At 40.0% G+C, this 26,167-nt stretch overlaps 2 protein-coding genes across 2 annotated transcripts; both read right to left on the bottom strand.

Moving 5' to 3' along the window:
• Positions 1-819: 819 nt before the first annotated feature.
• LOC104433452 (probable leucine-rich repeat receptor-like protein kinase At5g49770) lies at positions 820-6,966 on the bottom strand. The gene is made up of 19 exons (XM_039310167.1): positions 6,397-6,966; positions 5,439-5,565; positions 5,258-5,329; positions 5,064-5,138; positions 4,902-4,973; positions 4,641-4,802; positions 4,433-4,507; positions 4,286-4,357; positions 4,099-4,170; positions 3,944-4,012; positions 3,774-3,848; positions 3,601-3,672; positions 3,373-3,510; positions 2,814-3,286; positions 2,584-2,733; positions 2,343-2,480; positions 2,035-2,256; positions 1,678-1,913; positions 820-1,566 (listed from the first exon to the last, which is right to left on the bottom strand). The coding sequence occupies exons 1-19, from the start codon at positions 6,491-6,493 to the stop codon at positions 1,057-1,059; spliced, it is 2,907 nt and encodes a 968-aa protein (XP_039166101.1). The 5' UTR covers positions 6,494-6,966; the 3' UTR covers positions 820-1,056.
• Positions 6,967-14,539: 7,573 nt separating this feature from the next.
• On the bottom strand, positions 14,540-21,041 carry LOC104433495 (probable leucine-rich repeat receptor-like protein kinase At5g49770). The gene is given in 20 exon segments (XM_010046262.3): positions 14,540-15,211; positions 15,569-15,804; positions 15,958-16,177; positions 16,262-16,401; positions 16,538-16,684; positions 16,760-16,804; positions 16,807-17,228; positions 17,311-17,442; positions 17,514-17,585; positions 17,676-17,750; positions 17,843-17,911; positions 17,990-18,061; positions 18,169-18,240; positions 18,316-18,390; positions 18,535-18,696; positions 18,793-18,864; positions 18,954-19,028; positions 19,186-19,257; positions 19,396-19,522; positions 20,776-21,041. Coding segments are annotated over 20 exon segments (2,949 nt in total). The 5' UTR covers positions 20,921-21,041; the 3' UTR covers positions 14,540-14,692.
• Positions 21,042-26,167: the final 5,126 nt, after the last annotated feature.

Here is a 26,167-nt window from a genome sequence, read left to right as displayed (position 1 = left end):
CTGTTAACCATGCCGAAACAACACATTTGGGTATTATTTATACACAAGTTTTCTTAAAACAAGTTAACTAAGTTAATAAACGTGTCGTGTTTAAGCTTCGACAATATGAAACTATCGGTCATCTTAGGGCTAGATCTAAATGCAACATAACATGATTAGGGCTCGACAGATCACCATCCGAAGACACGAACATATGATCTATAATCTCGGTTTGAGTGTACCATTGTTTCCATCTATTGGCTAAAGCTCAAAACTGGTAGTAATTTAGAGGCATCGGTGTTTTTTTTTTTTTCTTGATAAGTGGTAAGAATTATATTAACTAAAGCCAAAGAGAAGTAAGAAGCTATACAACAAGAATTCAGCACCAAAAACTTACACTCATGAGGACAAGAACAGTCAAAGTGAGTGAAAGGGTGTTAAGGTAAAATAAGACCACCTGCACATGAGCAGAGGAAAGCCAAAATAGTGGCAAAAGCAAACCAAACGGCCTACACAAGGAGCAAAAAGAACAAAGAGCCCAGAAACAACACAAATGCAAAGTGAAGAACCCCACAGTAAGATTGGTAGGTGAGTGATCAACCGCCAAAATGGAAGGGTTTATAGACCAGCAATGCAGCAACCTACAATTTGTGGTGCTGGGAGGGACCTGTTTAAAAGACAATGCTTTGTCTCTTCCAACCTTCTCCAATTGCACCTTCAGAGGCATCGGTGTTATCTTCTTCTCTCCTTCATGTAAATCCTTTTTGCTATGAACATGGTCATTGATTCAAGATAAATAGACAACCAGACAAGCTAAGAATGTCAAATGCTGCTACAATGATATTAACATAACTAACATAACTAACATAACTTCATTAACAGAATGAGAGAATGAAATATATAGCAGCCTGGCACTTGCACAAGAACTTCCTTCACTTGATGCGGCTGATCAAAACTATTACACATGTAAGACAGGTTACTCACTTGCAGAAATTGTGAAGAGGACCAAGCCAAACCTGAGCAGAAACAAAGGAAAAAGAAAAACAAGTGACTGAGCAGATCAATTGATCATGTTTTTCACTTGGGTTCAATTTTTGTAGATAGTCCATATCCACCACTATAATCAAAGGAATCGCTATAGCTAACTTCCTTCTTGGGTAAGGCATCGTTGTACGGATGCCGAGGAGCGCCCTTCGTCGACCCGAAGTCCGTCGCCGACGACGATGCGGACGTTGAGTTGGTGTGTATCCCATCGTTCTGCAACATGGTCTCGATCGCCTTCACCACCTCGCTCATTGTGGGGCGGTCCGCAGCCGACTCCTCGACACATCGCATTGCCAAATCCAAGAACCTGCTGAACCCGACGAGGTAGCCCATGCTCCTCATGGACGGGTCCATCATCTCCCGCACGCCGTAGTAGTCCTGGTCGTTCTTGTCCATGGCGGTGCGAATCTCGCGGACGACATACTTGCCCTTCTCAATCGGTTGCTTTGCAGTGATGAGCTCAAGCATGACCACCCCGAAGCTGTACACATCGCTCTTTTCTGTCAGCTGTTGACTCATGTAGTATTCGGGATCCAAATAGCCCTGCGAAACGTATAGCATTCCAGTGAATGTTGCTGCGGATCTTGTCATACGTTCCATGAACGAGGAGCTTTAACAAAGACAAGTGGTCGAACAAGCGCGAATACCACTTACCAGCGTGCCTTTCACTTGCGTCGAAACGTGCCCCTTCCCGCTGTCCGATACCAGTTTGGACAAACCGAAATCCGCGACTTTGGCCGTCAGATGTTCGTCCAACAAGATATTTGTGGACTTGACATCTCTGTGGATAATTGGAGGATTCGCGAGTTCGTGCAGATAAGCTAGTCCTCTAGCCGAACCTAGAGCTATACGAAGCCTCCTCTTCCAATCAAGATAAATGCCTGATTTTCCTGCATTAGTACACACACATTATGAATATAACAACATCCTTCGCTTAGGACGAGTCACGAGTGTCGTGCCTATCGATATCGCGATTTACTGATTCACAGTGTCCACATCGCATTTGAGTACCTGTCAAGCTATCCCTGAGCGTCCCGTTAGGCATATATTCATAGACCAACATCTGCTCTCCTTGCTCGAAACAGAATCCTATGAGGCCAACAAGATTCTTGTGATGAACCCGCGAAAGCAGCTCGATTTCTGTCTTGAACTCGGTTGCACCCTGCATCGACCCCTGCTGAGCTCTTTTGATTGCTATTATATGACCATCAGGAAGAACTCCCCTGTACACCTGAGGCGAAAACCGAGTAGTAGAAGATTAAGAAAGAGACAGCACAAGGTCTCATTTGACCTGAAAGGACTGTCGCGGTGAATGTACCTTCCGTATCCTCCGAAGCCTAATTCATTGCTATCGGAGAAATTATTGGTGCACCTCTTAAGTTCATCATAGGAGAACCATCGTGCTCCTTTCAGTTGTGGCGCTCCTCCGCTATCTTTCCCACTGGGTGCCCAGGATGCTGATAGATGGACAAAAGCATGTAAGTCAACACTGCTTCTGGTTTTCCATGGCTTCAATCTGCGTTGAATCAAGTTACAGTTCACATGGGAAGGAAATATTACCGAAGGGTCTGCTCAACTCGAGAGCTTTCTCCGCCCGTTTCTTTTGTCGAATAGCATATAACCCTAATACAACAAGGCCAAGAACCAGAACCGTGCCGCCAATAGCGATCCCAACTATCACACCTTTGCTTATGGCGGTTCCTCCATTGTCTGCAAACAATGTTAATCCTGTCTCAGAAAATTCGTAGTCGGAACAAATTGTATCGACAAAGAGGATGAAGGCAAGTTACCTGGAAAAGCATAGGGGGAGGCGATGAAGTAATAGGGGCCGAATGGTTTGGGAGGCTTGAAAGTTTGGTTTGTCAAGTCGAAACCGATGCTCTGAATATCCGACCGACTGAAATATTTCCCGCTCGGGGGGAAGAGTGAAAGCTGCACTTGAAGGTAGTCGTCAAGATTGAAGAAGGGGTTCTGAAGAGAAACCGAACCCGGAGTGAGATTCAACTTCGTCCACAAGTCCATTTCGAGCATGTGAAACAAGGTCACATTGGACAATTCCCTGAAGGAGGGACCTCTAAAATATAAGGTCCCTTCGTATGGAAATGCGCACTCGCAGCTCTGAGGGTTGAGCCTTTCGTCGGGAGGGCACGACTTGCTTCCGCAGCTGGCGAGGCTGGTCGAATAAGGCTTCACCGTCTGCTGCTGGAGCTGGCAGTAATTAGTGTTCGAGAGTTCGGTAGTGCAAACGGGGTTACCTATTAACCTGAGGGACATGAAAATGAGTTTAAAGGTTGATGGAAAATGCTCATGATCAGAGAGAAATTAGCATGCTTTTGTGAGCTCTCTCACATCAGTGTATTTGAGTAACCCGAAGAGCCCAGCGTCACCGATGATATTTGGTTGTTCTGCAGATCGACAAGCTGCAACTGGGGACTGATGTTGTCTCCCATGTTCAGCGTACCATTGAATTCATTGTTCTTCAATTTCCTGTAAGAAGTTTGAGAAAGAAAATGAATTACTAGCGTTATCTTTCAATGCAAATGCATAAACAACGATGATCATTGATGTTTTTCATACACTTGCTGTAGCTGAGGAAAGCTGAAAAGCTTTTGTGGGACAACCCCCTTAAGCGGTCCATATTCTATAACCCTGTCATGAATGAATCAGCGAAATTCTGAAAGTTCAACACTTGCTAAATGGAGTATTGCGAAATGCCACCTATCTGATGCCGATAAGCGATAAAGACTTACAGCGTGGTTAGAGTAGGTAAAGTTGAGAACCAATCTGGAGCTTCCGAAGGGTCAAAGAAGTTGTTGCTAAGGTCACTGCGACAGTGAATTTTCGCCATGTCAATCATAGCACAGAGCACCACATTTTAGAAAAATAGGTGCGAAACTTCATTCCAAGCATGTCTACTCACACGTAATTGAGGGAATTCATATCCGTCAAGTCTGGTAAAGGGCCAGTCAATGCATTATGGGCAAAGTTCCTGAAAAAAAACTTGATAAAATCAGAACGAGTCTTGTTAAACCCTTCATATTGTCGCAACATCATCATATTAGAAGTGTTCCTCACAGTTCACTAAGGTTTGTGAGGTTGTTGAGATTCAGAGGGACCTTTCCAGATAACTTGTTCCTGTCAAGTCGACTGCCTCACATTCAAACAGTTTGCAAGAAAACTAGTTAGCAGAAAGGAAAGAAAATGTACTTTGAAGGATGTTTATGACTGAGAAAGTAAATGTGGAAAGTTTTCTTTTACTCACAGAACCTCAAGATCCGGCAGAAGTCCTACTGAGGACGGTATAGAACCATTAAGCTGATTTCCATCGAATAAGCTGTCGACAAACACAGACCGGTGTTAAGAAGGACAAGAGCAAAATGTAGGATGCCAAATTAGCACGGAAACGTACACGTGTATTAGAACCATCGCCGAGTTGAATAGCTTTTCCGGAATGGGCCCTGAAAGCTTGTTCTTGTTGAAATGACTGCAACATTAATTCAAGTCATCATTATGCTCGGTATTGTCACCCAAAGCTGTGGTCTTTTTGTTGAAAGAGGATCCCTAGTTCACATCCAGTTGCTCACTTGCATTGCAAGTCGAGGGAACAAGAGACTTACAAGTGCTTTGCTTTTAACAGGAGGTCCAACCCAGGGGATGTGTCCGTCGATATCGGAATAGGCCCCGTTAATTGATTATCAGCCAGGTCAAACCAGTAAAGCTTGGAGAGGTTACCCAAGGAAGCAGGTATATTACCTGTGAGGTTGTTCGAGTTCAGCGCCCTATATTGACAGGTTCAGAACCAAAGAAAGAGATGAGCTCAAAATGATTATCTGGCGTCCAAGTCAAAGCACAAAACATGACCGAGACCGAAGGCATACAAGAATGATAGCTCTGCAAGGTTGCCCAGTTCATCCGGAATACTACCGGTGAAACTACAGCCGGCTAAAATCCTGAAAATTACAAAGAAGCCAACACTCACGATATGATCAATGTCCAGGAATAAATAATATAGTCAAGAGAGACGATGTGATGGCTATTACAGTATGTTCAACTTCTGTAGATTGCCCAACTGCCGAGCGAGCGGACCAGTGAGCTCTTTGTTGAAGGAAAGGTCCCTGCAATTCAAACATAGACAAAGTAAGCTCGAAAGCCGACTCATGTTAGTCACTTAATATAATTGAGAATGGGAAAGAGCATAAGAGTTCATGGATTCATAGTAAGAAGAATGACTCACAGAGATCTTAGTTCAGCGAGTCCTGCTATTTCACTAATTAGCTGGCCCTTGATTCCCATGGTTGATAATCCCCTAAAAGTAAATGAATACTGGTGAGTCTCTGGCTAAATTGATACAACACAATAAAGCAAAAGATCTGAAATCAATGTGGATTTGGACTAGATATGAGAAAGGAACTCACAATGAAGTTACCCTCGAATTGCTATTGCAGGTTACTCCTTCCCAAGGGAGTCCACACGGGTCACTCGACCTTTCCCAGCTAGGCGGCGTGTTCTGCCATGACATCTTGAGGGATTGGAGAGCCACGGCTGATCAAGCACAGTCATGCATATTTCGACATGGTCAATTCAGTGATGGACTATGATCATTTAAGCACCAAAAGTTGAATCTAATTTATTATGGGCAAATGACCACCTAGAAAAGTTTCCACTCTATAAACATTTGCAACTTCAAATGCTGCCCTAATAGAATTTTCCTCCCACAGCCCAGTTGAACTGCCCAAGAAATTAGCGGACAAGTATTTACTAAGATCTATCACACTGCGAGATTTCTTTTTCGGGTTGATTGTAAATGACCCCCGATCTGTGACGTCCCCCTTATCTATCCAACTTTACGCAATCCAACCTCGAAAACACTACAAGCTCTGGAGTAAGAGATGTACGAGACACGAATATGAGATTCCATCACAAGCATTTCCCAAAAATATGTAATGGAACACGAATCTATCGGTCCCTGAAGACTAGAAAGTAGCCATTCTACAGTCCATAATGCACAGTATTTGCCCCAAGACTATGAAATGCGTACACCATATGGAATCCTTAAAGATCTGAGTAGAGGGACATGTCCAGGTTCAAAATCAGCTTCATATCACTCATACGAAAGCGCCGAAATCAAAAAGGATCACACAAGACCACTGCTTCCTTTCCCTGTTAGGAAAGTCATTTGACCAGCCCTGCTCTGTGACTCCCATTAGAGAGACGAAAAGATTCGTAATTTGCTACTGCTATCGTCATAATCTCCATATGAAAACTAGCCAAAACGGGCACTTCCCCAGAAAGTTCTTAAGCTGAAAAAAGTCCGTTTGACTCAGAAGACAGACGCTAAAGTCACCAACAGCACACATAAGCAAGTACACTTACAGTCATCAGGATTGGTGAAAGAAAAAACCAGCTGCAGATCCTTCCCAAACAAAAGCACCGCCACCAGGAAGATCACCCTCAGGAAGGCCTCCTCCATACCTTCCGTAGCCAAGGAGAAAAACAAGTCAAAGAACTCGTCTTGCCTCCAAGGCTCCTCCGGCTGCTATTGTCCCGGTCCTCTGCGACGACTTGCAGAGCATAATGAGAACGTGAATATGATGTTGATGGGTTGAAAATTCAGTAGGGGGGGGGTGCTGGGAGGGGTTGGTTGATGACCCTGTCAAAATATCTTTACTCTAAGAGAAGAAAAAGGAGATGGGAAATGGAACAAGAAATTAAAATAAAGGAGGGGAGGATTTGTTGGGTGTGTGCTTGCTTTTTGATTGATTTTGCCTTGTCTTTGAAGCCAATCTACCTCCCTCCAGCTTCCGACCACCACCACCACCACCACCACTGAGCATCAGCCATCATTCTTCACACCCCTCGCTTTCATCATGCCCGTCGTTAAACACACTTAAACATCACCACAATGGACATCTCACCGCTCTCTCTCCCTCCCTCTCTCTCTCTCTCTCTCGTCCTTGTTTCCAACTGAGGATAAAGCTTGAGCAAACATGGACAGAACAATGATTTGCTAGTGTTTAGTACACTTGAAGGCACCATCACGTCTTGCTGGCTGCTGTCATAACTTTTTTTATTTGTTGCCAAGGAAGGTGATTTGCTATAACGTAAGTATGTCAAAACTTCTCAATTTGCAGTCATTTAATAAAAGATTATGTTGTTTAGTAAAATGCAATGCATGTGGTGGCAGAAGATTTCCTCTTATTATTATTTTATTTTTCATTTTTTGTTTTCTTTAGAGATAAATCTGGTAAATGGGGGTAATCAATGTCTAGTTGGGCAGTAGGTGAGGAGGTAGCCCCACATGGACCCCACATTCGCATGGGACAAAACTCAATCCAATGCCCCATCTAGAAGAAACCCATTAACTGAAAAAACTATTTCTGGACACAAGGGCCAAAAATACGGTTAATGTCACGAAAATGATAAATTTATCTCAATTTATCACGAATTTAGGATGAATTTACTTTAAATTAATTTTTTGATCATGAAAAGCTATAAATTCATACATTTATGATAAATAAAACTTTCATTAATTTCCATTAAATTGAATTAATGCTACCCGTGACAAAGTGAAACCTCAATTTAGTACATTAATCAACCGTTACGTGTTATTTAATTCAATAATTTGACAGTAAAATTCAATTGAAATTAATAGAGAATAAATTTATCAAAATGTACTAGAAAATTAGTTTGTATAGATATATTAATTTGAGGTTTTTTTATAATATTAATCCAAAAATAAAGATAAAAAAGCTAAAAAAAAAAAATTAATAATTATCATGAGATTAAAACACAAATTTAGATGGAAAAAAACAAAAGGAAGATGGTAACTGAGAATTTATGGACAGTGGCGAGTCTAGCCAATCAATGTCTATAGCCCATCTACGGGAAGAATATTTTCTTTTTGGGAAATAGTTACTAATTATTACTAGCTAGGCAAGTCATTGAGTAGCTCAACGGAGACTTGATTGAGAAAGAGCACGATTGGAAAGTGCTTTCCATTTGCATGTGGGAGTCGACATGATGCAATTTAGGGTTTCAATTCTCCACATGTGGTTAGGAATTGAAGCCTTGATAGTTTTGCCTTTAAAATGATATCCGTTCTCTGAAAATTTGTGGTTAAGAAAAAAGTATATGTCAATTGGCTGCCCATTATATAGATCTGATTTCTTGCATTATTGAAGGCAAACAGTTTCACAATTGGTGAGGTGGGTCACTCGAACTTCGACTTATATCTTGTTAGGTAAATGGTTTTTTGTGAAATTAATTTGGTTTTTCGCAGGTCAAGATCTTTCTAGTTAGGGAGGCCTAGTGTCTCGTTACCAAAGAAGTGGAGAAATGTCATCTTCATGAATTAAATGATCACATGGAGTCTCAATACATCCCCACACAAACAAACTGCAAGTGGAAGGAATATAAAACCAATTCCTAGGGCAATAGCAATTGACATTGGCCAACTTGATGAAAAAAAAAAGAATGTCCACGAATATGAAGAGAGAATCGCGCCATTATTTACAGGTCAACCTCACTATTATATGTCATGGTTCTGAACCCTAATTTGGTCCCTAGCACTACACCATGTGGAACAATGACCATAAAGAATAGTGGCAATAGCAAAGTCGGCTGTGGAATCAACAGGGAATAGTAGACTCTGAAGAATCAATCTTCATCCTAATTGGCAGTCAATTTATTTTGTGCATCCACCAAATTCCATTGACATGCCTATTGAATGATTTTATTTAAGGGGAAGTTGTCCAATCATTCTTAAACTCATTGTACGAATGGCAATATAATTATAAAATTTTCAATTCTATCAATGTAGTCCTTAAGTTTAGCGAACTACCAATATAGCCATTTTAGTAAATTTTTGTTGAAAATCACTAATGTAGAGATGCACCAAATAGGACGACTGACACTAACTGAACTGTCACATTAACGATTTCTCACAAAAATAATCAGAATGATTACTTTGAAATTTCATACAAAAGTTTATGACTCAAATGATATGACATAATTGGTATACATATAATAGGTTATTTTTCCTCTCATTTCATTAGGAGTTCTCGATATTTTTCAACAGTAATAAGAAACATTGGCCAGAGACCAAAACCCACGAGAGGTTCCTACCCTTAAGCATGCGGATTTGGGAGCATTTGCTTGTCTTAATCGAAATCGGCATGCATTTTATGCATCCTAATTGACAGTCACCAATGTTTTCGCGACCTTATCGACGTGAGAATCGCCTGCCTAGCTATTGTAATTGAAAATCGAGGAGTTTCAAATATTCAAGACTTGAACTTTCGGGACCTTGATATGCTTTGTGAAAGGCCAAGCATTTTAATTTGGATAATTAGTAGGTAAAAGGGCTAGGAAAGAAAAATGTTGTCTTTGGAAATCAAGCGGGGGACAAGAATTAAGAACATCACTGAGTAGGTGAATTATTGTAAATTACTATTTTAGCAAAGTCAAAACTCGTGTTTACAGCTGGAAAGTCAACTTGAATATAATTTAAAAAAGCTTAAAAATAATTGATAACAACTCCTCTCCATTGAGATGTGGAATCGCAATTTTATGCCTCAAGTTGACAGTTTGTGGTTGCTACATACCGGCGTTAGAACCGAATCAAAAAATCAAACTGAACTTTCATATATTTTTGGTTCAGTTTGAATAATAATAAAAAAATAATCATTTTTTAAATGCGATTTAAATAATTCCGGTTTGATTGATTAACAAAACTGAACAGAAAATTGGCCATCCTTTTTATATTACAATTTACACAATCTCTTTCATTTTTTACTGAATCTATTATTTCAAAAAAGAAAACCAAAAAATTATTTAAAAAATGTCAAAAAGAGTTACATAACCTAGGGCAATAGCAATTGACTTAGGTCAATTTGATGGGAAAAAAATAAAGAATGTCTAGGAATACGGAAAGAGAATCTTTCCATTATTTACAGGTCAACCTCACTAGTACTTTTCATGGTCTGAACCCTAATTTGGTCCCTAGCACTGTACCATATCGAACAATGACCATGATGACTAGTAGCAATAGCAAAGTCGGCTGTGGAATCAACAAGGAATAGTAGACTCCGAAAAATCAATCTTCATTTCAATTGGCGGTCAATTTATGTTGTGCATCCACTAAATTCCTTTGACATGCTTGGTGAATGTTATTATTTAAGGGGAAATGGTCCAATTGATCCTAAATTTATTATATGTATGCCAATTTAATTCTAAAATTTTCAACTTTACCAATTTAATTCTAAATCTTTAGCTTAATTCCAATATAGCTAGAGGTGTGCAAAGAAACTAGGAATCGTCTAGACCGCCCGGAATCGGACCGGACTGGTTTGAAACAGGTGGTTCCCATAGGGATTGGTCTTGTTGCGATTGGGCGAGCGATTGAACAAAATATAGACGGAAAAAGAAAAATAAATCGGACATCAAATTTACGTGGTTCAGTCGTAAAGACCTACGTCTACGGGGAGAGCAGTATCGAATTTCACTATAGATAAAGCGATACAAGGAGATTACACACTCAAGTCACTCAAACATTCTCTCGGTGTTTTCCAAACCCCAATTTAATCCAAACCCAAGTCACGGCATAAAATTATCACACAAGTTCAAAATAAACACTGAAAAAGAACTCTTTTTCTTGATCGCGCTTCAGCTTGAAGACATGCGGCTCCTCCTTTTCTCTCGTGTACGGGTGCAGCAGCAACACCTGAAAAAAAGGACCTCTTTCGCGGCCTTTGCAAGCGGTGCGGATGTGCCAAGAAAACTCCTCTAATATGCGGCTCCTCTCTACGTAGGGTTCTTTACGTAGGTCTTCGTGCAGCAGCCGCAGAGAAAGAAAACCTGTATATATAAAAGTATGCCCAAGGTCAAAGTTTGACCTTGAGCCCCACCAATTTCAATCTTCACGGAGGAACTTCACGCCAAAAGGGAAACCTATTTTATTATAATACATGTGCCCGGATTTCCTTTTTCAAAGGAATTCGAAACTGCAGGGGTTCCTTCTTCTTTATTTTATTCTTTTGTAATTCCTTCGGGAGTCCACCAAATTTCGCATTTTAGCAAACGCTCAAACTCGAGTAATATTTAACAGTCTGGTTCTCAATTCCAATTTGTTAGAACCGGTGAGTATTGGTTCCTAGTTCCGAGGGTGAGCCGCCCACTTGAACCGGAGCGGTCTAGTATATATATATTTTAAAAAAATTAATTTAATTACTTAATTATTTTATAGTTTTTGACTAATTATTTATGTCTATATATATATATATTTGTAGTATTGGACGTTATTGATTCATTTTATCTCTTGAGTGCGTAATAGGATTAAATTGCCTACTTTGTGTTTATTCTAATAATCCGCTTACTTGCTTTCTCAGTCAAATCAAATTGAACGGATGAAGAGGATGGAGGAGACTGATAGGAGATGTTCAACCTGAATTTAAGGGTTAATAAGCTTAAATGTAGGTTTACCATGGTATTAATTGATGAATGCAATTTTGGAAGGATTGGAGACCAGTTTCATGAACTCACCCACGAATCGAACTAGACTGGTAGTCTGGTTCCCAGGTCCATGGAATTGATGGGCAGTTCCTAGTTCCAATTTTTTGGAACTTATCCTTAGTGGATGGTTCTCAATTCCAAAGTGAGAATTGCCCATTCGGATTATGCTCACCCTAAATATAGTCATTTCCGTCAGTTTTTGTTGGAAATTGCTAACGTAAAGTGCGTCACATAGGACGACCAACTTTGACTGCACTATCATGTCAACGATTTCCCATAAAAATGAGAATTATATTGAAACTTCATGCAAATGTTTACAACTCATTAATATCCGGTACCCATACAATAGGTTTATGATTGATTAAGTAATTTTCAGTCTCATTTCATTGGGAGTTTACAATATTTTTTGAAAGTAACAAGAAACATCAACTGGAGACCGAAACCCGCGAGAGGTTCCTCCCCTTAACCATGCGAAAAATACTTAGCTGACTGTACCATCACTCCATGCAGAGTAACGGTGCAATCTGCACCCCAAAATTTACCAAGGAAACCGGATGACTTTTTCGTCCGGTTTCCTTGGGAAATCAAAATGCCTCTCGGTGGGATTTGATTCCCATAAATGCCATCGCACTTCCTTTTTATATTTTGGCTATGTAGTTCTCTCTTTTTCGCACAGAACCCCTTATTTCTTTTGAGAAATGATGATTTTAGTTGGTCATCTGTACACCAAAAATATAATTAGGACATTTTTCACTTGGATTCAATCAACGTAGCTCGTAAGACCTAAACAAAATTGAATTTTGCAAATTTACTATGTGAAGATGTGATCGAGTTCAAAATATCGTAAAATACATTTATTTTATCTTATGATATTCTATAAAGATTTATTACTATTGATGATAATAATGTACACATGATATTATAAAATGCCTTGTTATTTAATTTTACAACGTTGCCTCATCACTGACGACTTTTTTTTTTTTTCCGAAGTGTGGCACATTATATAATATGTGAAGATATGACTTTTCATTATTACAGTTACGATAGTATATAAAGAATTGCAAACATTACATTATGAGAGCAAAATGTTTATAGAATGGGAATTTTTTCTTATTTAGATAATTACTTAGTTTTATTATAAACAAGTGAATGTCATACCTTTTTGTTTTATTTTATGATATAGATATTACGACATTTATCAAGATTAAAATGTCGTTCAATATGAATATTGTTATTTTATGAGCATTATGACGTTTCATTATAATAAAATGTATAGAGGAAAAAGAAAGATCATGCCGCGAAGTGTTCATGGAGGAGAGATGGGATGAACATTGATATTCAAGAGAATTATTGGCCCTATTTGGTTCATCTTTCCCAAGCCCCTTGGGGAAAATATTAGGCGTTTAGTAAGCATTTTTAGAAGTTGTTTGGCCAACTTTTAACATTGAGAATGCTGAAAGCTCAATACAGGTCTGGACCTGCTTTGAGCTTTTAACATTTTGGAAATGCAAGTGTATTGTTCATTCGAGTCATTATTCATCTTTTTCCTGTTCGTCTTCATCTTCTCCCGATTTGCCGCCTAAGAGTTGGTCTTCTCTAGCAACCGCCACCGTCGCCTGGGGGTTGTGCATCTCCGGCGACTGCCACTTGGGGTGGCGTGACCCATGACTTAGGCGACGCTGCCTAAGTGCGTGACCTTAGGTGGCGTCGCCTAAGATAATGATCTTAGGTCGCCAGATCTGGCCTTTGCGACCTCAGGCCTCTAGATTCGGTAGTCTAGAGGTTAGATCTCGTCGTTCAGTAGCTACACTGGATTTAATTTTCAGATTAAAAAAATAAAAAATAGCAAAAGCCCTTTACAAATATGGGTTTTACCAAATGGTAATTATGCTAAAGCTATTTTCCAACGCTAGTTGATGTTACAATTTATCAAACGGTGTAACATTTCGGAAAACCTCTTTACCTCAAAAGTATTTGCATTTTCCTAAAGTCATTTCCCCAAAACCAAACCAAATGGGCTCTTAGTTAGAAAGGACAAACAAAAGGATTTTAAGATTCATTATCTTTTTAGGGAATTGTTTTTTAAGTTTTTAAGAATAAACTGACCTAAAAACAAGTAGCCAGTTGTTCTAGGATTGAAAATTGTGGTCAAGATAGAACCGCTAGAAACTCAGTCTACCGGCACCGTCACGCTAGCAAGCCTCTGACCATGCGGATTCAGGAGCATTCGCCTGTCCTAATCGAAATCAGCATGCGTTGTATGATCCTAATTGACGGTTATCGATGGTTTTCACAACCTTTTCGACACGAGAATCCCCTGTCTAGCTATTGTAATTGAGAATCTAAGGAGGTCCAAATATTCAAGACTCGAATTTCCGGGACCTCGATATGTTTTGTGATGGTCCAAGCATTTTAATTTGGATAATTAGTAGGTATAATTAGTAGGTAAAAAATGCTAGAAAAAAATATGTTATCTTTGGAGATCAAGCGGGGGACAAGAATTAAGAAAACCACTGAGTAGGTGAATTATTATAAACTACTATTTTAGCAAAGTCAAAGCTCGTGTTTACAGCTGGAAAGTCAACTTAAATATACTTTAGAAAAGCTTTAAGTGTAATCAAGACTAATTGATTACAACTCCTCTCCATTGACCATATTTTTAGTTGACCGGAGGTGGCACTTTGATGTATAATCGCAAAATTGTGCCTCAAGTTGACAATTTGTGGTTGCTAAGTATGGATCTCAGAACCGAATCGGAAAATCGAACCAAATTTTCATACATTTTCAGTTCGATTTGGATAATAAAAAGAAACAATCATTTTATAATAAATGCCATTTTGATAGTTTTGGTTCTGTTCAATCAACCATTCCAAACAGAAAATTGGCCTTCTTCTAAATATTATAAATTACACAATCTCTTTCATTTTTTTACCGAATGTCTTAATAATATTTCAAAAAAAAAAAAAAAAAAAACCAAAAAATTGTATAAAGAAAATTTCAAAAAAAGTTACATAACCTGTAATAAGCATGTATTCATGCATCATGAGAATGTCAAAATAAGTTGCATTACCCTCAAAGAAGGGCCTGATGCACCAAGAAGTAATTGAACATTGAACCAAAAAAAAGAAAGGAACAAGCAAGCGACTCGCGCGATCCGCGGTCACTTCGGTTCGATCTTCGCCGAATGCGCGTACCCGCCGCTGTAATCGAACGAATTGCTGTAGCCGACATCCTTGCTATTGAGCGAAACGTCCGTGTACAAAGGTTGTCTAGGACCACCAATGTTTGGTCCTCCAAAGTCCGTGGCGGACGAGGACGCGGACGTCAGGCCCGTGACGGTCCCGTCCATCTGCAGGATCGTCTCGATTTCCTTCACGACTTCGTTCATCCTGGGGCGGTTGGTGGATGATTCCTCCACGCACCGCATTGCCAGCTCCAGGAACTGAGCGAACCCCGCTAGGCGCCCCGCTTTGCGAAGGGACGGATCCATGACTTGCGCTAGTCCGTAGTAGTCTCGGTCGTTTTTGTCCATCGCCGTGCGGATTTCTCGGACGACGTACTTGCCCTTTTCGATCGGCGGCTTCGAGGTTATCAGTTCGAGCATCACGACCCCGAAACTGTAGACGTCGCTCCTATCTGTTAGTTGCTGGGTCATGTAGTACTCCGGATCCAAGTAGCCCTGCAAGTTCAGAGGTTCCGAACGGTCAGAATCGGAATCGAAGTCAGGAAAGCATACACTGTACCTTCTGAGGAAATCTGTAGCTCATGGCAACTTAATCAAACCTACTCACACTTAAAATGGGACTCTCTAAAATGATTTGTACTTTCAGTTCACCTATCTGTGGCTGTCCTGTGTTTTCCTTAATTCTAGGGAATCTGGCATAAGCATATCATCTGCTTAAGTTTAGGGGAAGACAATGGGGAACGTATTATCAGTTGGGAGTTTGATGAAAAACTAGAGGTTATATTTCGGGATAAATCTCATAACCCGCCTCTGTCGCCTTAAATGGGACATTCGCGTGGGAGGATACCATACCAGCGTGCCCTTGACTTGTGTTGAAACATGTCCTTTCTCGCTGTCTGCCACCATTTTGGACAAGCCGAAGTCCGCGACTTTAGCCACGAGGTTGTCATCCAACAAGATATTTGTGGACTTAACGTCTCTGTGAATGATCGGGGGATTCGCGAGCTCATGCAGATATGCCAGTCCTTTCGCAGAGCCGAGAGCAACCTGCAGCCTCCTCTTCCAATCAAGATGTATGCCAGTTTTCCCTGCGTCGAATATAGTCAGTGTCCATTGCTACTAAACAATAGGCAGATTCATTCACAAGAAACCTCATACGAGATGAGAATAAACCATGGTATGCAATGTTTTATATGATGGAATCTATCGAGGCTCGATGCGATTTAGGCCAGGGGAAGTACCCGACAAGCTCTCCCTGATTGTCCCATTAGGCATATATTCATAGACCAACATCTGCTCTCCTTGTTCATAACAGAAGCCGATGAGGCTGACGAGATTCTTGTGATGGACTCTAGAAAGTAGCTCGATTTCTGTCTTGAATTCATGCGCGCCCTGCATCGACCCCTGCTGAGCTCTTTTAATTGCCGTCACTTGGCCATCGGGAAGCATTCCTTTGTAGACCTATCATATCAGTGATAAAGAATTACAAAGCAGTAAATTGAAGCATATTATAAATTGACAATCGGCGTTGCGCATGATTTTTACCTTTCCATAGCCCCCGGAGCCTATCTCATTACTTTCAGAAAAACTGTTGGTGCACTTCTTGATTTCGTCGAAGTAGAACCACCTCGCCCCCTTCAACTGTGGTGCTCCTCCATCATCACTTCCCCTCGGTATCCAGGATGCTTAAACATGGATGGATCAATGTGAGTGAGACAACAAAATTCTGGGTCTTATTTATATATCGTTTTTATGATATCAGCAATCATCCCGTCAAAGTGCTTTAGTAGCAACATGATGAAGAGTTCAAGCACTAATTACCAAATGGTTTGCTCAATTCAATTGCTCTTTGTGCTCGTTTCTTCTGTTGAATAGCGTAAATTGCTAACCCCACAAGTACAAGAACCAGGACTGCACAGCCAACGGCAATCCCTGCTAGGGCTCCTTTGCTGATGCTTACTTTGTTACCTGGGTCAGTTTTTCATGTCAAACACATATGAATGATAGTCAAAGCTGATATATGAGAGGATGAAATTAAGTTACCTGGGAATGGATAAGCAAGTGCGCTGAAGAGATAGGTACCGAAATTGGGGGCGGCTTAAAATTTTGCTTAATCAAATCGAATCCAATCCTCTGAATGTCTGACTTGCTGAAGTACGTCCCGTTAGATGGAAAGAAAGACACAGGTACTAAAAGATAGCCACTGTTTGGATCAAAGTCGATATTCTGAAGAAAAACTGAACCGTTAGTAAGGTTCAATGTCTGCCACAGGTCTAGTTCCAACGATTGAAACAGTGCCGCATTGGACAAATCGCTGAACGATGGAGCTTTGAATGTCAATGTTCCAACGTACGGAACTGCACATGTGCAGCTTCCGGGGTTAAGTCTCTGATTGGAGGGACATGATGAACCTCCGCAGTTGGTTGGGGTAGAATAAGTTTGCTGCTGCTGAACTTTGCAGTAGCTCGTGGTTGAGAGAACAGACCCATTACATACCGGGTTTCCCACTAGTCTGAAGCAGAAAGACAAGCGATTAGCATAAAACTGTCGACTGTATCTCAGAATGGAAGTCTAATCCCTATAAACTGTCTCACATTAACACATTCTGGTAGGGACTGGTCGTCAGCGAACTAATCTGGTTATCTTTCAGATTAACAATCTGCAACTGGGTATTGATGCTGGTACTCACGTTCAATGTTCCGTTGAAAGCATTGTTACTCATATCACTGTAGAAGTTTGAAAAATCATCAAAATGGTAGAAGAAAGAGGACACAAGCTAGAAATATCTTTTCCTTACACTTGCTGTAGCTGGGGAAGGCTGAAGAGGTTTGGTGGTACAACCCCTTGAAGTGGTCCATATTGTATGATTCTGGTCATAGTGAGATAAATTCTAGGTTATTCACGAGTTTCAGGAAGCCAAACAACTTTTCACTGTACCGATTGCATTGAGAAATCTTACAGAGTGGTGAGAGATGATAAAGTTGAGAACCAATCTGGAGCTGCCGAAGCCGCAAAAGAGTTCTTGCTGAGGTCACTGAAAAGGTACAATTTTGCGCAGTCAACCAGCCAGTGGGATTAGCCACGTGATATCATGAGGGAGAGACAAAACCAGGATTTCTTACTCACATGTAACTGAGTAAACTCATCCCTGTTAAGTTCGGCAAAGGGCCACTCAATTCATTATATGCTAAATTCCTGGAGGAAATGTAAAAGAATGAGGGGAGATTTTGGTGATCCCACCAGAATACCATTGATGAAGAAATCTATACTCACAGCTCACTGAGTTTTGTAAGGTTGTTGAGAGTTGAAGGGACGTTTCCAGAAAAGGAGTTCCTATCGAGTCGGCTGTGTCATATTGTGCAATGTGAGTCCAAATAAATTTAATAGGTGCCGCTGGTTGGTAATTAAATATCCCAAAGCACAAAACAAATATTAGGAGAGTAGTTACTCACAGAGCCTCGAGGGTCTGAACAAGGCCTAATGTGGATGGTATAGAACCATTAAATCGGTTATCGTCAAATAGTCTGTCAACAATAGCTTGCGCAAGTTAGAGCAGAAAGCTAGGGAAGTTATATCAAGTGATAAAATTGGCAACTTACATATGTATCAGAGGCATATTTGAACTGAACAATTTATCTGGTACAGTGCCAGACAGTTGGTTCTTGCTGAAGTGGCTGAAGTTACGGATGCAGCACAGTCCAAAACAATTAATGAGGAAAGAACATAAAGATTGTGTCTCTTATCTCTAGGAGCTGGAATGAAAAGATCCTTAATCCATATTCATAACACTAGGTGCAGAATTATTGTAGACAACTTACAAGTGACTACAATTGAACAAAAGGTCCAACCCTGGGGTGGTGCCCGTTGAAACTGGTAGCGATCCGGTTAACTGATTATCTGACACGTCAAACCAGTAGAGGTGGGAGACTTTACCCAAAGAAGCAGGTATATTACCACTGAAATTGTTGGAATTTAGCGCCCTGGTAAAAATGGCAATTTGAATAGTCTAAGCGAAACATACAGCTGAACTTCCATAATCAGCAAATTAGTAGCATTCTCATTTTGACAAGCCTTACAAGAAAGTCAGCTCCGAAAGGTTGCCCAGTTCATCAGGAATACTACCAGTGAAGCTGCATTCAGCCAACATTCTGAAAATTGGAAAGATGAAGGTTCATACATGAGAAAAAAGGGAAACATAAGGTGTCTTAGCAATGAATGCAGTAAAAAAGGGTATTACAAGATAGTCAACTTCTGTAGACTTCCCAACTGCAAAGGGATCGGTCCGGTGAGACCGCTGTTTAAGGAAAGATCCCTGCATTTCAAAGGTGAAATGAGACAAATAAGTAGACTCATTCATATATGATTGAACACAAAAAACGACATCTTTGTACTTCATCTATGGAATTCTTAATAAACATCTAAGAATTAGAATTTGATCATGACAGAAGATCGAAAGATGAGAAACACACAAGGAAGTGAGTTCTGTGAGCCCCCCTATGTCGGATGGCAGCGGCCCTTTGATATCCATGCCAGATAACCCCCTGTCAAATTGAAACCAGAAAGAAAGTTTCACAGTCAATGGCTGCTAAAATGGCATTATTGATATTCAAGGAGAAGGACAGAAAATTCTAGGAACTGAGAACAAGAATGAGCACCCAGAACAAGTAGAGAGCACTCACAGTTGGGTCACTCTTGAATTACCATCACAGGTGACTCCATCCCAGAGGTGTCCACAAGGATCATTGGACTTGCCCCAGCTGGATGGTGTGTTCTGCCACTGGGCTTTCAGGGCTAAAAGAATGGTTTCTGCACATTCATACGGCAAAAAATAAAGAGTGAAATTTTAAGATGGGAAAGGTCAAATGCTCATTTGAGTCTCCAGAGATCTACTGCCGATGCAAGATTCTTGGAGAAAATATTTTAAATTGCAAGAGACGTGGTGTTTTCGTGTACTAAAGCTTTCTGATGGCTGCAGCAGGCGGGCAAAGATGGCTGTGACAGCCATTTCCACTAAACTTCTCATCGACAGAGATTTGGCCATGCACTTTTGTCTCATTTATAAGTTTAGACTACCCACTGATCTTCAGTTTTTTTCTGCAGAAGCATCTCTTTCTATTGCTGGAGCAACTATTCAAGAGTGGATGCAGATGGACAGTTTTCCCTTTCCTTTAAAATTCAGTTGTTTCCCATTTCTTTCGTGGTCAATGCCAGAACTTATTGTTCATACAGAGCGTATGATGAGATATGATATATCATAACTCCAGAATATACCAGCTTAGTTCTAGATCTACAACGCAGAAAAAGGCCAACATGTTCAACAGGGCTAAAGTATTTCGTGTTCTGCATTGCCCCAGGGCAGATAATCAAATTGACTGCATGGACAACTAAGACAACTTTTGTGGCAATAACCATTATATCTATGTTCGTGCATCTAATCTCTTTTACTTCTTGGGTTCCAAGATGCTAAAATTCTCTTCAAGGAACATGTATAATACTATCCAAGTTTATGAAATTGGTAATGGTTGACAACATAGCAGGAGACCTCTTTCTTGCATTTATGTCAGTGCTTCCTATGAGTAGTTCTACCAAGGCTAGAACGACTCAATACCAAAGCGCATAGCGCACAGTATATAGTCCTTGTTGATAAGACTCGAGGGACAATTTGATGCAAGAAAGACCCACGAAACTAGCGTCCTCTTTAAGCATTTCCGCAGATACATAACGCAATCCAAATGATCCTTTAGGCTCAAAGAGACCAAAAGTAGCCCTTTCCTAGTTCCAACAACATAAAATGTCCAAGTCTCGCCAGACGAGCTAAAACCTTAAAACCTGAGGAATTCTAAGTTCTACACCGACAGCTTAAGTCCCTGAAACCTTAAAAATGAAGAAGAAGGAAAAGCTGTTTTGATGACTCGCTACCTTTTTTCTCACACCATCCCAAAGCCAAAACAAGATGAACCCAGAAGTACAGATAGAAAGAAAGGAAGAAAGAACATGAATTACAGGAAATTCATAGACCATAGCAATATACATAAACAAATAGATGTGCGTGCACTTACGGTCATTTGCGTTTGTAGTAGAACAAATCAAATGAATCCAAGAACAGAAGAGAACCAGAAACAAGAGCAACCGGAGGTTCTTGCTTGCCATTATTCCGCCACCTCTCATCCCTCTCATTCCTTTTCCAAAGTCAAAACTCCTCATCTGCTCTGATCCACCACCATCTTATTACATATTGTTCTGACCCAGTATCAACACACGCAGCATGGCTTGTGCAAGACTGAGACGTTAGGTCTATGCACCTACCAAAAAATAAAAATTATATTCTTCAGGACAATCTGTGAGTGTGAACAATGAAGAGGTGGTGGGGTTTGTTGAAGACGCTGTCAAATGACGTCTGGTTCAAAGTCAACAAGAAGGGAGGGGAGACAAGGTATTGGACAAGCTTTGGATTGTTTCTATCTCTTTTACTTGTCGGGTCTGAACGTGACGATCCTTCTTTTTTGTTTTGGCTCGTGCCAAAAGGTACCATGACTCGTTCTCCACCATTTGACCATCCTTCTTCCAAGCCTTAGTTCTCACCAGAGAGAGGCCTTTTCATCGCGGTCGCTATCCAAGCCTTTTTTTTCAATTGTTTTCCTGCGGCCGTCTCTCCACTAGAAGCCTGGAGAGAAGAATGTGTAAACAAAGGCTGCTTGGTGTCCATAGCAGTTTCCCTTATTGGCCTTGACATGTCGTGCTTGAGTAAAAACCCGTACACAAGACCTCTCACGCTACTGGAGACCTTAGGGTTTTTTGATGATTTCATCACTTGGCTAACCTCTTGAATGGTGGATCATCTCCATCTATGATCCTATGCCTATGCTATTGCGATACTCGGACATTTTGTTGATGTACAGTCATCAATTTGATCAAGGGAAAAGAAAAGGTATTCACCCGATACAAGATCACCATTCGACTCTCATCATCTTACATATGAGGAGGAGGACCTTCGCCTCAAAAGGGTACAAATTGGAGATAACTACCGTACTAATTTGTTAGTCAATTTGAATCTTTATAATTCAGGCTCACATGCTTCGAGTGCATACACGAATATCCAACGCCGGCGGATTAAAAAAATGGGATAACGAAAAATGCAATAAAAAAAATGGGAGCGGGTAGGGTGGTAGGTACAGAGAATGGGGCAGGGGTCCCACGTAGCCGCATCCTCGCATGAATGACGGTATTTCGGTTGAATTTTTTTTTTTTAATCTATTTTTCAGCTTACATTGTTATCTTGATTATAAAAATCTTGCTTCAATCTGATAAGTCCTCAGTCAGATTAATGTAATTGCCAGCTTCTCTTTGTATACTTTTCTCAAGAATTTGTCAGCTGGCTTCTGTCCGAAGAGCATTTACAAAGAATTAATTAAGAAAAGGCTACGGTTTTCATTGTTTTAACTGTTCTTGTAATAAGTAATTGAAATTTGTCTCGTGAAATATAGCTAACACTAGCCATTCTTTTTCTTGTTTGAGATTTGAATTCCTCTTAGGCTCCATTTGTTTGGAAAATATTTTTTGGGAAAATAATCTTCTTGTTTGGTTCGCTTAAAAAATTAAGTCAACGGAAAATGTTTTCCTAATCAATTGGGAAGATATTCCTACTAAAACTTTATATTAAGGAAAATGATTCCTTCTTTTAAAAGTTAGAAATCATTTTTTTAGAAACTCCGTGCTTAGGAATGGAGCCCCAACGTTGTTCTTGAGCCCTTGGCAGCATGATTGGTCCTTGGCACCCAAGCTCAAGTCCATTAAGATCAGGATCGGACGGTTTCTACATTTTTTTTAAAATTTGATATTATTTTATTTTATTCTTTTTTTTTTTCCTTCATACGCCGATGACTGGCCATAGGAGAGAGTCAGCAAGGTTGCACCTCACAAAATTTGATAAGGTTGAGCGTCACTTGAGGCTAGTGAGGCTTGAGTTTGCCAAGTCCTGGCGAGGGCCAACCTTGAGCAATGATCGACCTTGACCTTGTTAGAATCGACACTTGACCTCGCCGGGCTAGACGCTTGATCTTGACCTCGATCTCATCGACTTTGGGCGAGCTTGAGCTTACTATCTCCTAAGGCTCGACCTCACCCAATGCCACCGAGGTTGGCCCTCGCCTATGGCCTATCATTGAGGCTTGGTGACTAGTAGAAAAAGAAGGAAAACGAAAAAAAAATTTATATTTATTTTAAATTACAAAATTATTCATGTTAGCGCTGACATCCATGTCAACAATTTCCGATCAAACAACGACACAATAAATTTAGCGAGATTTTCCTTACCAAACGAAGAAAAATATTTTTTGATTCATTTTCAAGTCTTCTCCAAACATTAAAAAATATTATTATTTTCTTAGAAAATGTGTGACGTCCCCAGTATGTTACGGCTAGCAAGGTTACTAAAATATTTTACTTTTTAAGCATGCAGAAGCATGTCTGGTTATAGAACACCTAGGATATATAAAATTCAAAGGAACACAAGCAGAATTATGAACCATGCGATCTCATTTCATATTTATATATATTTTAGGTGACATGGTTGGGGTACACTGGGGACGAGCAAAAGGTACCACTACTCCATACTACACCCAAAAGCTCCAATAGTTGCATCTTCTCGACATGTATACTATGTCATCTCTCTCCCACCCATAGTACATCCAAAATCCTAGCCTAGTCTTCCCAATTGCTACTGATCTGAGAAATAATGATCAATCACGAGTGAGCACAAAAAACTTAGCAAGCAAACTACCGACCTGTTTACAACCACAAATAAAAAACTACCAACTTGTCTATACCACATAAGTCAATAATAACACATACTAGGAAGTTTAAATATACAGGACAAAGATCATTATGTTATAAATTTACCTAAGAACCTTTCTCAAAATTAGGATAGCAATTAGAAAACATTTTCCCTAAAAATCGTAACCCAGTAAAGCTTGAATAAATATGAAAATGCAATTAATCATTACTGTGAATTGATTGCCACCGTCTTCTAGGAACCCTATTACCCCTTGGCTATCTCGCACTCATTTGATATTGTGAGGGTATATGAAGGAATCGTGCTATATCTCCAGGCATTCGGAGGAACCCAGTTACTCCTCTGAGCTACCCTACTATAACCCAGGGCATCGTCGTCTCAAGGATTGATAGTACTCCCAATCACAAACTCATCTTATGTTGCATCAATTCTACAAATCAATTGAAACATCTCATCCAATGAGTTAAAACACAAAGACCCATTCAATTTTACAATCATTAATCCTCTGTCCACTTGAAAATCAGAAAATGATATAGGAAGGTTGATTATTAGTATTTGTCCAAAAGACAAGGGCAAAAGGGGAAATTCCAAGTACCAAATTCAATAAAAAGGGCAGTTCGCCTATTCTTAGAAATCGATGGCATTCGCCAAGCATATCCATTTAAAAAATCACGAAACTTTAACACGATGTGGAAGAGACTCTGAGGAACATTTTTTTGTGGAGGACTTGAGGTCTAGTTTAGCTTGTACGGGTCCCAATAATTTTCTGAATTTCGGTCAAAACAGAGCACAAATCCAGATTGCAACTGGGTCAGGAAATTGCAATTTTGACACCTAAATGAACTCCAAAAATCATGGAAAAAATGGAAAAATTGAACATTATAGTTGAAGATATGGTCTACAACTTTCATGAAGGATACTAGTCCAAATTGTTTGTAAAAATCTGGTAGAAAATGGAAACCAAACAAAGGTCTGGAAATCGCTTATAAAAATAATTTCGGACCCAAAGAGTTTTTAAAATATATTTTGCCCATACAGGGTCCGAAAAATCTAAAATTTAAGTATCTTGTAGAATAAGCCAAAATGCACAACTTTCGTGAGAAAGTCTCATAAAATTTGTACCACAGAAATTGGGATAAAATTGGCAAAATCCACGGTACACAGCAAACCGAATTTCCAAATAATTGCGTTCCCAGATTCCGTCCACAATGCGTGATATTCAAACTCAATGCACTAAAATTTCAGCGACCAGCATTTCAACAAAATATTAATATACTCAATATACTCAATTCTTAACACTACTAGCAACACGAATATCCCGAATCTATCGATGAACATAACTAAGCACGAATTTAATTGAGGCAACTAAAACACAAGGAAATCAACAACCTACGTAGCATAAACAGGGGAGTAATTCACTTGCCTTAAATCTTGGATGAGCGGTGGCCGCAGTTCGGCGAGTTGCAGTGGCCAGGAAGACGACCCGTGAGTGGCGAAACAACGATGCGATGGACTGGCTGAATTGAGCAGCGTCGGTGGTCGAACGGCGTCGCTGTGGCGTCACGGACGAGCAGGGAGGAATGAGGGAAAAGCCGGTCGTTGTTCCGTACAGAGAATGAAAGGAGGTTCGTGCAAGAAGAAGGAATGAAATGCTGACCTCCCCTTTATACTTCAGTCTTCGTTTTCTCCACCGATTGAGTCGGCCAGGTTTGTTGACTCCATAAGTCCGGATGGCCGACGCCTGGGGCTAATGCGGCAGCAAGGGGGCGAAATGGGAGTCGCCGCCGCCGCCTCTTTCCGCCATGGTTTTTCATCTCTCCGTTTGGTTGATTCGGTGGCATTTCAAATGTGGCGGTGATGCGTTACGGCGATGTCGACCTGGCGGAGCGAGGTGTCTTGATGGTGACGAAGATGGGCTGAGATGGCAAATACTGCGGTGGCACGAATGCCGTGGTCTGATGATGAACTCGTTGACGTGGTCTGAGCCTTTGAGCATTGGAGGTTTGCTATTCTATCGAGCGATAATCCAGATGCCACAAAATGACTTTCTGAAAAAATATTTTATGGAAATGTTACATTTTACGCAAAACAAACTTAATTTTAATATGGAATCTTTGAAATCTTTAAAACCGCATAATCGTCAGATGTTCAGAACATTTTGAGTTATTGTAATTATGTAGAAGTTTTTTTAGTTAAAATAAATACATAAGAAAACTTGTCCCTATAAATCAATTTTTGCTCTATATGTTTCTTAAGATATGAATAGTTTACAAAATATTTTCTTAAAAGTGATTGGTTGTTTTGTTTGAAATAAGTAATTTATATAATTTATTTCTATCATTAAACATTTTTTTTGTGGAGATAAAAATATTTTTTGTCCATTTATTATAAATGATATAAGTGATTATTTTTGAGAAAATATTTTTAAAATTATTTATTTTTGCAAAATAAATGTAGCATAAATAATGATATCTCTTTTTGAAATGAAATAATTCTTTGAAAAAAAAAAACTAATAGGATCCTCACCATGTAGGGTTGAGCTGACCTTTCATAAATGACACATGGACAAGATTTTGATCAGTTTGAGAGTTAGGGTTTCGTGTGATTATTCCGATCAAATTGTTCACCTTCCAATTTTACTTTATTTAATTAAAGAAAGG

This window comes from Eucalyptus grandis, chromosome 1, assembly GCF_016545825.1.
Source record: "Eucalyptus grandis isolate ANBG69807.140 chromosome 1, ASM1654582v1, whole genome shotgun sequence".
Taxonomy (NCBI): Eukaryota; Viridiplantae; Streptophyta; class Magnoliopsida; order Myrtales; family Myrtaceae; genus Eucalyptus; species Eucalyptus grandis.
The sequence above is the reverse complement of the archived record's forward strand: the minus strand, read 5'-3'. Positions and strand labels throughout refer to the sequence as shown.